The 14113-nt window shown below is 42.8% G+C and overlaps 1 protein-coding gene and 2 long non-coding RNA genes across 3 annotated transcripts; all 3 read left to right on the top strand.

Annotated features, from left to right (window-relative positions):
- The first annotated feature begins 9509 nt into the window (after nt 1-9509).
- Nucleotides 9510-10220, top strand: LOC116370194 (uncharacterized). Its single transcript, XR_004208712.1, has 3 exons — nt 9510-9524; nt 9741-9861; nt 10171-10220. It is a non-coding gene; the product is annotated as an uncharacterized LOC116370194 (long non-coding RNA).
- A 94-nt stretch (nt 10221-10314) lies between these two features.
- LOC116370196 (uncharacterized) lies at nt 10315-10865 on the top strand. Its single transcript, XR_004208713.1, has 3 exons — nt 10315-10367; nt 10482-10596; nt 10807-10865. It is a non-coding gene; the product is annotated as an uncharacterized LOC116370196 (long non-coding RNA).
- A 62-nt stretch (nt 10866-10927) lies between these two features.
- Nucleotides 10928-11837, top strand: LOC116370195 (zona pellucida sperm-binding protein 4-like; the record flags this gene model as incomplete). Its single annotated transcript, XM_031819716.1, has 4 exons — nt 10928-10976; nt 11072-11169; nt 11334-11464; nt 11794-11837. Coding segments are annotated over exons 2-4 (258 nt in total), but the record flags the coding sequence as incomplete, so codon positions are not given.
- Between the last annotated feature and the right edge of the window lie 2276 nt (nt 11838-14113).

Genomic DNA, 14113 nt, shown 5'->3' with positions numbered 1-14113 from the left:
GCACCACACTTTGTCACTCCATCCTTGCTGTGTGTGTGTGTGTGAGAGAGCTTTTCTTTGACATCTGTTGGGAAAATGTTGTCGTGGACATAGAAATATAACACGATTAGATGTTCTATGAAAAAGGTGTACTTATGAGAGCAAAAACCTTGGGGGGGGGGCAATCAGTCAAAACATTGAAGGGGATTTTACAGGGCCCTAATGGACTACAGACATTGGCAGTATCCTAGCCTAAAAACAAATGCTGAATGCACTGCCTAGATTTTGAGGTAAACGCATTGTCCATTATTTGATTTGATCTGGGCAGGGCAGGGAAGCACTAACAAACTGCATTTAGTCCAATAAAAAGACACAACATTATTAGGGTGATAAATAAAAGGCCCTAGTCCATGAAGTTGTCATAAGTATGAACGTAGGATGTGCCCTCTTTCCCCCCCCACAAGAGTGAAATATATGGTCTGGAAATGCAAGCAAGGTTTGAGCTTTTCAGTGTGTGTCACAAGGTGACAAAAGGCTCGTTGTCACGCGGCCTGGTCAGGAAGGCCAATGTGCGAGTGATGTTGACCACATAGTAGCAGGAAACCTTTAACCTTAAAAGAGTATGCAACTTCAATAGGGGAAATATGCAACTTCAATAGGGGAAACTTCAAGCAGTGGAGTGGACACACTGATAGTAGAGGCACATTTTCCCTGTATACAAAGTATTGAGCAATTGGTGAAAGAAAAAAAACACCCTATAACAGCTAATAGCTACAATTGTGATGCGTAATGCACTCATACAGCATGAATTGTTGATCAACTCTGTAGTAGAGGGGAATTGCTTATTACAACCTACAGAAGCACACAGGCCATAAATACACAGTACCCATCACCTCAGGGTAATAGTCATTTTACCTTCCTGGTGGTGCCACAGGAGTTCACAGTGAAGTGGAAGTAGGCGAAGCGATCTTCACTGTAGGTGGGACACCAGGCGGGGTCGCTCAGGGTCAGCTGACCGGGGTTCAGACCGGAAGCAGACTCCACCTTCATCGCCAGCGCAGTCATCGTTCCGTTTGAGAAACACTCTTGGAGGTGGGGGATCAAAAGACAGGTAGCCATCAGACCTGGGTTCTGTATTTGTTACACTTAATTGAGCTTGCCGAGCACAGTAGAACCAATGGAATAGCACCAAATATGCAAACCATGCCCATCTGGTTCTCCAGATTGAATTGAAGAATACACCTGAAGTCGTAAAATGTCTAACTAGTCATTTGTTATGCTAACTATCTAGCAAGAGGTTGCATAGCAACATCATCAACTTCCGGTTGACAGGTGAAGAGCTAGTACACGCGACTGAAAGCATACTGTTCGTTTACAGGTTGGAACAACCTATTTCGTATGTTTTTGCGGTCCTTTTTTGGAACCGTATAAGCTTAAATGTTGCGGCATCCTGCAGCACATCTTGCGTGGTTCCGCATAATTCTATGGCACGTTATTTAAGTGTCAGCCAAGATGCAATTTACCACTCATCACTGATCCTTTCACCTTCATCCATCTCAGACGTACTCTCATCTGGGCTACCTGCACAGCCTACCTCATTACAGATGTGCAGATCCACCAACCAAACGCACCACTACATTCACTTCCAAAACCGAATGTTTTGATCGAACACAACATTTTTTAAATAATAATAATTCAATGTCCAAAGTCAGATTCCGCACTCGTGGTACGTTGTGATTCAAACTGTAGCCCAAATGAGCGTGCTCTGGTATCAATTCTCATCGGGAGAAGTCCTCAACTTCAAAACGTTGTTTTCTACAGCAAAGCTGGCTTACCTTACGTATTCACTACTGCACTTGTTTATTGCAATTGAATGGTAAAAACACATCCAAGAAACACCCACATCAAACCACACCCCCAAGACAATTCTTGTTTGCCTTCAGTCATGGCCGCTAGCATTTCTTAATGAGCATTGATGAAAAACAAGAGCTGTGCTCGAATACCCACACTAACATACTGTATACTACATACTTAATGAGTATATACTGAATACTATATATTATTAGTTCATTTTAGTATACGGGAATAATCACGTCAAACATTGGGTAGTTAGTTAGATAGCCTATAGTTATTATACTGTCAAGTTTTATCTATAAGTAGCCAACTAACGTTAGGTATCTAGCTAACAACATACCGGTACATACTGCTGTACTGATACGCTATGTAAGACCAGTGTAGCTAACAAATTGTCAGCCAATATAACGTGTAAGTTAACTTATTTAAAAAGTAATTACTTTATTACATTGCTCAACATTTTCTTAATATTTGTCATAATTAGTTAAAGCAATGAATTTGTATCCGCTCTCGTTGTACTTCGACTGCATATTTTCCGCCATTTCCAACAAATCTGGAAATGTCCCATTTCCTGAAGAATTGCATTATTGGCCCTAAAGTACTGAAACAGTGTCCTCTTCGTGTATTCCTCATATTTTGGCGAATTTAGTACGACATCCTGGAACATTTGGCATACTAAATATATCCATAGTATTTTATTTCACCTTCATTTAACCAGTTAGGCTAGTTGAGAACAAGCTCTCATTTACAACTGCAACCTGGCCAAGATAAAGCAAAGCAGTTCGACACATACAACAACACAGAGTTACAGATGGAATAAACAAACATACAGTAGAAAAAGTCTATATACAGTGTGTGCAAATAAGGAAAGGATAAGGGAGGTAAGGCAATAAATAGGCCATGGTGGCGAAGTAATTACAATATAGCAATTAAACACTGGAATGGTAGATGTGCAGAAGATGAATGTGCAAGTAGAGATACTGGGGTGCAAAGGAGCAAGATAAATAAATAAATACAGCAAGGGGATGAGGTAGTTGGATGGGCTATTTACAGATGGGCTATGTACAGGTGCAGTGATCTGTGAGCTGTTCTGACAGCTGGTGCTTAAAGCTTAGTGAGGGAGATCTGAGTCTCCAGCTTCAGTGATTTTTGCAGTTTGTTCCAGTCATTTGCAGCAGAGAACTGGAAGTAAAGGCGGCCAAAGGAAAAATTGGCTTTGGGGGTGACCAGTGAGATTCTCCTGTTGGAGCGTGTGCTATGGGTCGGTGCTGCTATGGTGACCAGTGAGATGAGATAAGGCGGGGCTTTACCTAGCAGAGACTTGTAGATGACCTGGAGCCAGTGGGTTTGGCGACGAGTATGAAGCGAGGGCCAGCCAACGAGAGCATATAGGTTGCAGTGGTGGGTAGTAAATGGGGCTTTTGGATTGGAGATGCTTAATGTGAGTCTGGAAGGAGAGTTTACAGTCTAACCAGACACCTAGGTATTTGTAGTCCACATATTCTAAGTCAGAACCGTCCAGAGTAGTGATGCTGGACGGGCGGACAGGTGCGGGCAGCGATCGGTTGAAGAGCATGCATTTAGTTTTACTTGCATTTAAGAGCAGTTGGAGGCCACGGAAGGAGAGTTGTATGGCATTGAAGCTCATCTGGAGGTTAGTTAACACAGTGTCCAAAGAAGGGCCAGAGGTATAGAGGTATACTATGATATATTTATACAGGTATACTATGACCAATAAGCATACTAAATACTCAAATCATGTCACAAACAGTACAGTTAGTACGAGTATTCGAACACAGCTAAGGCCAAATGAGGAAGTGCAGTCACCTTTTAATCCTGAATGACAATTGTCTTGCCTCATAGAGATAGATAAATCTTCTTAGGGCTGATCGATATGACAACAGCCAGTGAAAGTGCAGGGCGCCAAATTCAAAAGAACAGAAATCTCATAATTAAAATTCCTCAGACATTCAAGTATTTCACACCATTTTAAAAATACACTTCTTGTTAATGCCACCACAGTGCCCGATTTCAAATAGGCTTTACGGCGAAAGCACCACAAACGATTATGTTTGGTCAGAGCCAAGTCACAGAAAAACACACTCATTTTTCCAGCCAAAGAGAGGAGTCACAAAAATCAGAAATAGAGATAAAATTAATCACTAACCTTTGATGATCTTCATCAGATGACACTCATAGGACTTCATGTTACACAATACATGTATGTTTTGTTCGATAAAGTTCATATTTATATCAAAAGAATCTCAGTATACGTTGGAGCGTTATGTTCAGTAGTTCCAAAAACATCCGGTGATTTTGCAGAGAGCCACATCAGTTTACAGAAATACTCATAATAAATGTAGATGAAAATAAAATTGTTATGCACAGAATTAAAGATATATTTCTGCTTAATGCAACCGCTGTGTCAGATTTCAAAAAACCTTTACGGAAAAGCAAACCATGCAATAATCTGACTACGGCGCTCAGAGACCAAACAGGCCAAAAAGAGGTCAACAGAAGTCAGAAATAACATTATAAATATTCACTTACCTTAGATGATCTTCATCTTCATCAATCCCAGGAATCCCAGTTCCACAAGAAATGTTTGTTTTGTTCGATCATTTATGTCCAAATAGCTACTTTTGTTAGCGAGTTTTGTAAACAAATCCAATCTCACGAAGCGTGTTCATTAGGAGCAGACGAAATGTCAAAAAGTTATGTTACAGTCCGTAGAAACATGTCAAACGATGTATAGAATCAATCTTTAGGATGTTGTTAAAATACATCTTCAATAATGTTCCAACCGGAGAATTCCTTTGTCTGTAGAATTGCGATGGAACAGAGCTCGCTCTCATGTGAACGAGCGTCACGAGCTCAAGGCATTCTGCCAGACCTCTGACTCATTCCCCTCTCATTCGCCCTCACCTCACAGTAGAAGCATCAAACAAGGTTCTAAAGATTGTTGACATCTAGGAAGTGCAACATGACCAATATCCCACTGTGTCTTCAATAGGGAATGAGTTGAAAAACGACCAACCTCAGATTTCCCACTTCCTGGTTGGATTTTTTTCTCAGGTTTCTGCCTGCCATATGTGTTCTGTTCTACTCACAGACATCATTCAAACGGTTTTAGAACCTTCAGAGGGTTTTCTATCCAAATATACTAATAATATGCATATCTTAGCTTCTGGGACTGAGTAGCAGGCAGTTTACTCTGGGCACCTCTGGACAAGAAGATAATAAGAAGCCATAAGAAGATAAAAGACTCATCTATGTATCTGTGCCAATATAGTGTCTGTGACAGCATGGGCAGCACCATTGAGGCTATCTTCACATTAAAGTAGTAACATTTCTTCTTCACAATTGTCTGAGCCCTTCTGATGACCCGATTGGACATGACTTCAACAGGGTCACCAGTAGGGCTCAGCCAAATGAAGTTGGTAGTCCCACCCAGTTGACTACATTCAAATTGTGAAAGTGCATGAAATGCAGCATTTTGGCCATTAGAGGCCAATATCTTTCTCTCTGTCTGGGCTACAATTGTAGACGGTTGGGTAATTATGCTTTTCACCTGTGAAAGGCTGTTGTGCTGCTAATGAGGGAGTTCTATTAACCTGAGCCGAGGTGCACCGGTCCATGGCCCCTGACATGAATGGATAAAAGCGGTGAGGGCGGAGCACCCTTCTAAAATTGAACAGTAGCCTTACATTTAGGTTTTTGTCCTAACACTACACAGCTGATTCAGATTAACAAAGCTGGATGATTATTTGAATCAGCTTTGTAGGGCTAGGGGAATAAAAAGAAAATGTGCAGCCCTTTGGGGTTCAGGTGACTGAGTGTGGGAAGCCTTTGTCATAGGGTAAAAGTTGCATACCCCTGGGCTGTAGGCTGCACACTTTGGGTCAAATATCAGGTTCTGTAGCTGGGTATTTTATCAGAACAAATCTGTTCTACAATGATTATTTTCCTTAGCTCAGGGTAAGTAGTAGCAGGCCTAGGAGAGTCTTATGCGACACAAACATTTGAGTTGTGTTCTTCCTCCTTTTAATCATAATAATTTGTCAAATGCCTTACAGGTTGTTTTGCCTATTGATGGCAGCTGTGGGCATACAAGCACAACAGACACCTTCTATAAGTATGCATTTTGCACCTTGCAAATTTAAGCACTAAGTGTTTGACAAGATTTTTTTTTTAAACTAACCTTTCCTATTCCAGATGACCTCAACGCTGAATGCCTTGGTAACGTTATTCGTTTGAGTGTCGCTCCTCTTTTTGACGAGGTTGACACTGTCTTCAGTGAGTTTGCCTCTTATGATTCTCTTTCTCTCCTTTCATAATTCATGGCTTGATATTGCTTGTCAACTATTGTGTTCACACCATCTCCATCCCTTCCAGATGACACACAAATCATAAACCTGACGCCTGGACTTGCTACTCAGTGTGGATTCAGCTTTAAATTTGACCCCATGGGGAATGCCATGTTTTTTGCTTCTCTTCAAAACTGCTTTTCCCAAAACATGGTAACCCTAAGAACTGTAGTGTTTGCTTGTACTTCAAATGGATAGTTTGCCTTTCAGTGTCACTGCATTTGCAACTCGTACTGTAGCAATGTCATTTTATTTACCTTTGACGTGGAGTCATGCTGAGACCAGGCTCTTTTACAGATGAGCCCTGTCTACACAAAGATACAAGTCTATATTTGCATCACTAGATGGAAAAATGAAATAACTGAACCCATTCTTCAGTAAAAAGGTCCTCAATAAGCCTGAGTTGCCGTAGAGCTGCTAATACATACAATTTAGCGCATGGAGGTTATTAGAAGTCCGGTTCCAGGAACATTGAAGCAGTTTTCCTTAACTCTGTGGATATCAAAAGGATCTCCATTGTTAGCCACCCCTTGGTCTGGTATCTCTTACCTCTAAGTTAATGATGATGTAAGGTACAGCAGAAGTTTATGGAGGGCTTTCAGAGGGCCAGCCAACTTTCTGATACAGACTGCAGTGATGTGAACTATTGAGCTCTACTCCTGTAGTGTGGCTTCAATACAGTGGCAGCTGCATTCATATAGCCAATTTTGCCACAGTCTATAACACAGCATGAATGTCACCTGAATTTAGTTTTTTTGCTATATAATGAAGGCTTTTTTCCCTTCCCCCTTCATTTTAGGATGATAAGATGTTCAGCTTGGTCATGCAGTTCAGGCTGCCAGGAAACCACATGACTGAAGACCCTGTTTATAGAGTGGGCAAAACCTGTAGCTACACCCCCTGGACCTCCCGAGAGATTCTGTGCGACCGCAACTACATGGAGGCAAGTGAGCAGAGCATGCCCCAATGGACATGTTTACAGTCCCACTTGTCGTACTGCCTGTATAAATGATCTGTCTAGAGCTACAACTGTCCAGTGTTTCATTTCTTCTGCGACACAACGTAGAGGTCTTGACTCTCTCAATTCCACTCGTGTCTTCAAAATGCACAGGTGAGGAATTTTGGCCTATTCTCAATGCATTTAAGGAGGCGAGTGGACAGATTGAGAACTGGCCCTTGATTTCCTCTTGTATGGGAGGGAGAAAATGCATAAGGAATAATGGCCTTTCTTCTCTAGGTGTCTGTCAGAAGGACTCTTCCAGACATCCAAACCATCCCCAAACAGCCCACTGGGGGCCCGAAAGCAAGGAGCGGCAACTTCCGGAGGGGAGCTGAGGTTTATATATTTCAGTTTCTGTAATTTCACTACAAAATGACAGGATGGTGCTAAACAATGTGCGTTTGACAATTTTGTTTAATTCATGTTTCCATTTCCTGAGACAGGCTGTTGCTTCAGGATACAAAATGACAGCAGTCGTCTTTAGTCCTAGCAAGAATGTCATGAATGTGGATGAGGTCCAAAGGAAGGGCTATGCAATAGCCAACACTCTCACACGGCTGGTGTTAAGAAGCCCTCATAATGCAGAGGAGACATACCTCCAGAATGTAAGCTGACCTCCATGAACTGGGTCATGTTCAGTAGAGCAAACATTTGGAAACGGTGGCCCTACCTGAACTCTGCAACATATTGTTAATACGGTGTGTCCTACTGAACAGGTAGCTGGGGTTCCGATGCGGGTGCTCTCAACCTCAACCTTCTTTGAGCAGAAGTGGCTGGTTACTCGAGTAGATGCCACGGCTGTTTGTCCAACACCAGGTTGAGTGTGAAATAATTTAAGATCCTATAAGCCCAGTTCTTAATTGGCTCCAGACAAGACATTCATGTAGTGTTCAGTTGGGAAAATGTTTTCCAAATAATGGCACAGTTTTCAGTTGCAAAATGTTCTGTTTTGATGTGCACTTGGCTTCTTGTGTCACTGCAGAGGCAGTGGCCTTTACTCCAGAAGTGATCACCTGGTACATGCCCAAGCACATAGACCCACTTTTCTCCTCTGATGCCTTCACCATGTTGGAGGTGTACATGGGAATTGACGCTAAGAGGCTGGACACTGAGGAAATGGCTGCCAGAAACTACTCGGTTTTAGTCACAGAGGCTCATATTATTGTTGAAATTCCGGTGGGGGCGGTTGGCGGCTACTTCAAGGTCAGCATTGGATGAGTAAAATGTTCCTGTCTTATTTGTAGAGCCCTTTATACTATAGCAGTTGTCAGTGCTTTGCAGTAACCCTTTGCCATCTCTCATGGGTAAACTCCTAGAAACGTTTCTTATTGAGCAATTGTTTGCTTAACCAGGCTAATATACAATGGTTTGCAAAATTGTGAGAATTTTGCATAAAATTACACTTAAATTTCAGACCAAATATCCACACTAAAGTATTCTTTACCTGACTTTTTAGGGAGGCGGTAGCTTTGCCACTGTCAACTGAATGCAAGCAACACTCGGCTGCTGTTTACATATTGCGCAAGTGTTTACTTTGCGTGTCAGTTGCTTTGAAAATGCAAGTTGACAACCATACACCTACCAGCTGTCTAAAGTCTGGTAACCAATACTTTCCTTTGGATATTGTGTCTTAAATTACGAGCGGCAAAAAGTGGTAGAATAATTGTATTTAACATTCTGGCTTATAAGGAACATTTACCTGTTTTTGCACTCAAATTGTGTATTACAGCCTGACTGCATCACTCGTCTCCCTTACAGAGCCATATTCAGGATGACCAGTACTTTGTCACTTACACCATTGAGCCCATGCTTGAGTTGCTGTGGATCGAGGAGGTCGCACACGAGAACACCAGCTATAAAGTCCTCTTCCCTATCACAACACCTCCGATGGCCAGGCCTCCACAAGTTCGCAACTGTGAGTCTGGTTTAGTTAAATAGTGCCTATGGTAATTTGGGATGCCTGGGTTGTTCATTAGGCACAAAACAGAAAATGTACTGAAACGGGGAGGCAATACCTGGACTTACCCAATAACAAATGTCCATTTTCAACTTCCATTGTACCGCATTTCAAAATGTTTTCCTTTGTTTGCCAATGAACAGACACGCCCTTGGACACAGTTCCTGAGCAGGCATTGTTTGTGCTTGAGTTGGGGACCTTCAACCTTGATGTGGAGCTGCTGAACATCACCTTTCCCACCATGGTGCTAACTGTTGCAGAGTGCAACGCCAGGGGCTTCAATGTTCAAGAGCAGAGATCCCCGGACAACACCTTGAAGACCTTCAGGATGGAGGTGCCCTTCTCAGACCCGGTGGTCTTTAAGGAGGTGTGTTTCTGTTAAATGCAAAGCCACACGCAGTGATTTGTTCATGCCCTAATAAGTGGGCCACCAACAAAATATAAATAATGGCACAAATGTACTTTGTATCCCTCATTTACTCAAGTGTTTTAATAGTCCCCATATGTACTTAGTTGTCACTTGATGTTGAATAGAGTTCTGTTGCAACAATAATGCTGACCAATGCTTTTAACTTCACTACAGAGAAGGGCGGAACAAGGTGTCACAACCTTCACTCTTCAGCTGATCTACGGCCTGGTCATCTTTCCAGAGTACGCTCCTTTCTCTCACTCTGCCGTTGTGGACGCTGTACTGCTGGACATTGGTATGCCTCTGGACTACGCCAAACTACTGTTGAATGGTTTCCTCTCGTTAATGATTGCCCTGAAAGGAAATTGGCAGTGAAAGACCAACTAGCCATACTGTAGGGTTTTCCTATGCGGTCTTTCTACAGAGAATGTTAAGCTTTAGAGTATTTGGACCCAGTTTCCCTGTTCCTGATTTGCCAGGATCGTGTTTATTCAGTCCCACCGTAGCAAAACATTTTGCAAGGGTTTCTTCTTGGACAAGTTCAAGTAGTACCTTCCTGTTTTTTGTGCTTAATTAATGAACACAACCCTGTTTGTCCTTGTAGTGCCACCCTCAGTCACTGGCTACTGTGATCAGGAGAACTTCCACATCACTGTGGACTACAGGAACCAAGAGCCCTTTTTTGTGGTCTTGGTTGGCAAGCGGCTGCTTAACCATGAGTTTGCTCAACAGTATTTAACAGAGGGCGACACAGACTTCACCATCACGTTGCCCTTCTCTTCGCCGGACGCAGTGTTTGAGGTACGACGCTCTCCCAAAACATGTTAACCTAAATTGCTGCAGCTAGCTTTGCTTTCCTTACCCTGTATACATTCATACAATATTGGACTAATGAACTCTCCCATTGGTTCCCAGTCGGTTCACTCGTCGGCTGTCCGGAGCAGACTGGATGTGGCTCTGTTGAATCCTTACAACAACATGACCATCAAATACTTTTCCCTGGCTTGCAGCTTCCTCAAAACGCTGACTGGTTGGTTCTCAAACAATTACTTACGATAAATTGTCGTTTAACATGGTTACCAAACCTGGGTTCCTTGCAAATACCGTGAGTCTAAATGGTAGTGCCAGATGGGCATGGTTTGCATTTTTGGTGCTATTCCATTGGTTCAAGCTCAATAAGTGTAACAAATACAGAACCCAGGTCTGATGGCTACCTGTCTTTTGCTCCCCCACCTCCAAGAGTGTTTCTCTAACGGAACGATGACTGCGCTGGCAGTGAAGGTGGAGTCTGCTCCCGGTCTGAACCCCGGTCAGCTGACCCTGAGCGACCCTGCCTGTGGTCCCACCTACAGTGACGATCGCTTCGCCTACTTCCACTTCACTGTGAACTCCTGTGGCACCACCAGGAAGGTAAAATTACTATTACCCTGAGGTGATGGGTACTGTGTATTTACGGACTGTTTGCTTCTTCAGGCTGTAATAAGCAATTCCCCTCTACTACATAGTTTATCAACAATGTCATGCTGTATGAGAACGAAATCTCCTTGCCAGATGAACTTGAGGTGAAGCTGAATGCCACGACGTCTTCAGAGCAGGAATATCAGTAAGTGGATTACGCATCACAATTGTAGCTATTAGCTTTCATAAGGTTTATTTTTCTTCAATTGCTCAATACTTTGTATACAGGGAAAATGTGCCTCTACTACCAGTGTCCACTCCACTGCTTGACGTTTCCCCTATTGAAGTTGCTTACATCCCTCTTTCTAGGTTAAAGGTTTCCTGCTCCTATGTGGCCAACATCACTCGCACATTGGCCTTCCTGACCAGGCCGCGTGACAACGAGCCTTTTGCCGAGACTGGGACGGGTCGACTAATGGTCAGAATGAGACTCGCTCAGGGTAAGCGTGCACAAATTCAGAATTTCAACTTGACCCCTAGCCTCTAAAAGAATCTTGGATGGTCTCCTTTACAAACCATTCCCAAAAATGTAAGCCTTGTGATATATTACTCTTGCGTTCTGAGATCTACAGGTGTGGCTATGTAGTAACGGTGAGGAGCTGATTTGGGAATTTGTCAGAAGCCTCTAGTGGGGGGTGGATAGTGTTGGCTATAAATGGCGTGTGTTCATTGGGGCACAACAGGATATGATAAACGAGCATTTCTTAATGGACAAGTTCCGATGGTGCCCACTGACCACGACCCCCGTTTGTCTTGTTCTGTGTTCCAGACGCCTCGTATAACACATTCCACCAGGAGGAGGACTATCCAGTGGTGAGGTACCTGAGACAGCCTCTGCACTTTGAGGTGGAGCTGACCACGTCCTCTGATCCCAAGGTAGCGCTGGTGCTTGACCACTGCTGGGCCACCCTCAACGAGGACCGCGACTCCCGACCCCGGTGGAATCTCATCATTAATGGGTAACATGTCGTTTTTGGGCCTAAACAAGTGTTATTCCACAGGTGTGGTTCCTGAGTAATTAGCAACCTATCATGCTTGGCAGGCCATTTACTTTGGCTACCGTGGCTATGCCCCCATCCATAGGTCGAGTGGTCACAATGCTTAAAAAACGATGTGAGCCATGTTTGGTCTGTCACCAGATCTCCACCCAATTTCACACTTATGGGAGATTCTGGCGCGTATGATCGCATGCTTGTTATCACTGAGTGGTCCTGCAGCGTATCATTGGAACGTATGCTGCATCAAACGACTCTAAACCGCGTTGTCTGAAAAGCATCTAAACAATGTTTTGTGTTGAGAAATAAAGGTCTTCACAACTTTATTCCAGCTTTGCTTGTAAAATATATCAATGTTAACGTTATCATCTAGTCTAAATAACAGGTTGACTTGTTTTACAGTATGATGCGGTACAAGGGAGCCATGTAAATCTAGTATAGAAAGTATGGCAGCCATGTTTGTCAAGCAAGAACTCCTAGAATGCTGTTCACTGCGCCCGTTGCCTGAGATCTTAACTTAGTTTGGCCACTTCAGCATGTGATAATGTTTGTACTTGTTACGGCGTACACATGACAAGTAGTTTACAGGTAACTATACAAATACAACCGTAGCACGAAAGCTAAGATATAGCACAATCCATTATTGGGGGCTAAGTCCTTGGGGGAAGGTATTGTGAAGAGGATGATGCAGGAAATATTACTAAGATCTGGGAATTTATCAACAATAAATGGTGAGGCAGACAGTTTTTCTAAGCTATATACCCCTGGAAAGGGGGGGGTCTGATCTGGCAACCCTGAGGTACCATAGTTTACACTCTGATGCCGTGTTCAAATCAACTGACGACTTCTGTGCATTCAAGACAATGGGGGTACTCCAGTTGAGATCACCATAAGTCTGACAGACGCTTACGTGATAACCCGACTGCATTGTATGGTGTTAGCTTATATTCAGTACCACCTTCAAGTGTTTTACACACGTGTCCATTACAATCTAGGCAAGAATCAGAAAGCATGAATAAAACGCTAAGCACATTATACTTACGGTACGATGCAGTAGAAACGACAACACGTGACAGAAAATAAGGCACTTTGATAGGAATACACGCATGTCCACAGTTATTTGTGAGGAAGGCAATAAATGTGCAAGGACTGTATACTTGATCTGGGGAAGTGCTTGGGCTATCTTTTGAAGGAAAGTTTGTCCGGCTCATTAAATTCTCAAATAGAAATGGTCTGCAACCGTGAAATAAGTTACTTTTGTGAATGAATGAGGCAAAATTAGAAGTTGAAACTGCTTCTAGAAAATTAGCAGGTAGTGTGCCTTGGTCTGAGGTCAGCGTGGGTTAAATGTCCACATGTTGGAACGGTGAGTGCATTCTGACATCACGCGCATGAAATCAACTCCCACTGGGGCGACTGTTGAAGATATTTGGAACTTGTGTGTGTGTGAAAAGGTTAATGTTGGCATTACCTACACCTTTTTACTCAATGTTATCCTTTTGGTTTGCTACAGTTCAGTGTTGTGCCAAGCTGATCAGTCAAATGGAAATCAAGAGCGGCTGGCAAGCTTGGCTTGCCTTTCCGATTGGTTACATACAACTGCTCTTAACACTGACTGAATAGTGTGGTTTTGGGTGAATTCAGGACACAAGTGACCTTTGTATTTAAAACAGTTATTGCACTAAACCTAAAGGATTGTTCAGATGCCTGTGCAGCATGGATGTTTGAAACTGAATAGGATCAGTTGACAGGATCCCCAGAAGTTGATGCCGCTTTCAATGGAATTTCCTGTCCTAGAGAATGCGCTAATTGGGAGTTGCTAAACATGAACAAATACCACGGTCAAGTGTAGCAGCATCTTGCTAACCTTATTTAGCTAGCTAATGTTCATATTTTTAAAAAATGTTACTACATTTTTTTATTTGGGTGAGCACTTTGCCACAGATGGACATGCTGGCCTAATTTTTATCTCAAGAATTTAAATGGGTTACTATAGAAAGATGACTTATTTTTCCTACATTGTAATGGGCTACAATGACTTTGCCCATGATTATGCACGCTGTCAAATGACCCTTTATTTTGCGGGTGCCTTTT

This window comes from Oncorhynchus kisutch, unplaced genomic scaffold, assembly GCF_002021735.2.
Source record: "Oncorhynchus kisutch isolate 150728-3 unplaced genomic scaffold, Okis_V2 scaffold2482, whole genome shotgun sequence".
Lineage (NCBI taxonomy): Eukaryota > Metazoa > Chordata > Actinopteri > Salmoniformes > Salmonidae > Oncorhynchus > Oncorhynchus kisutch.
Note: the sequence above shows the minus strand (reverse complement) of the source record. Positions and strands in the feature narration are given on the sequence as shown.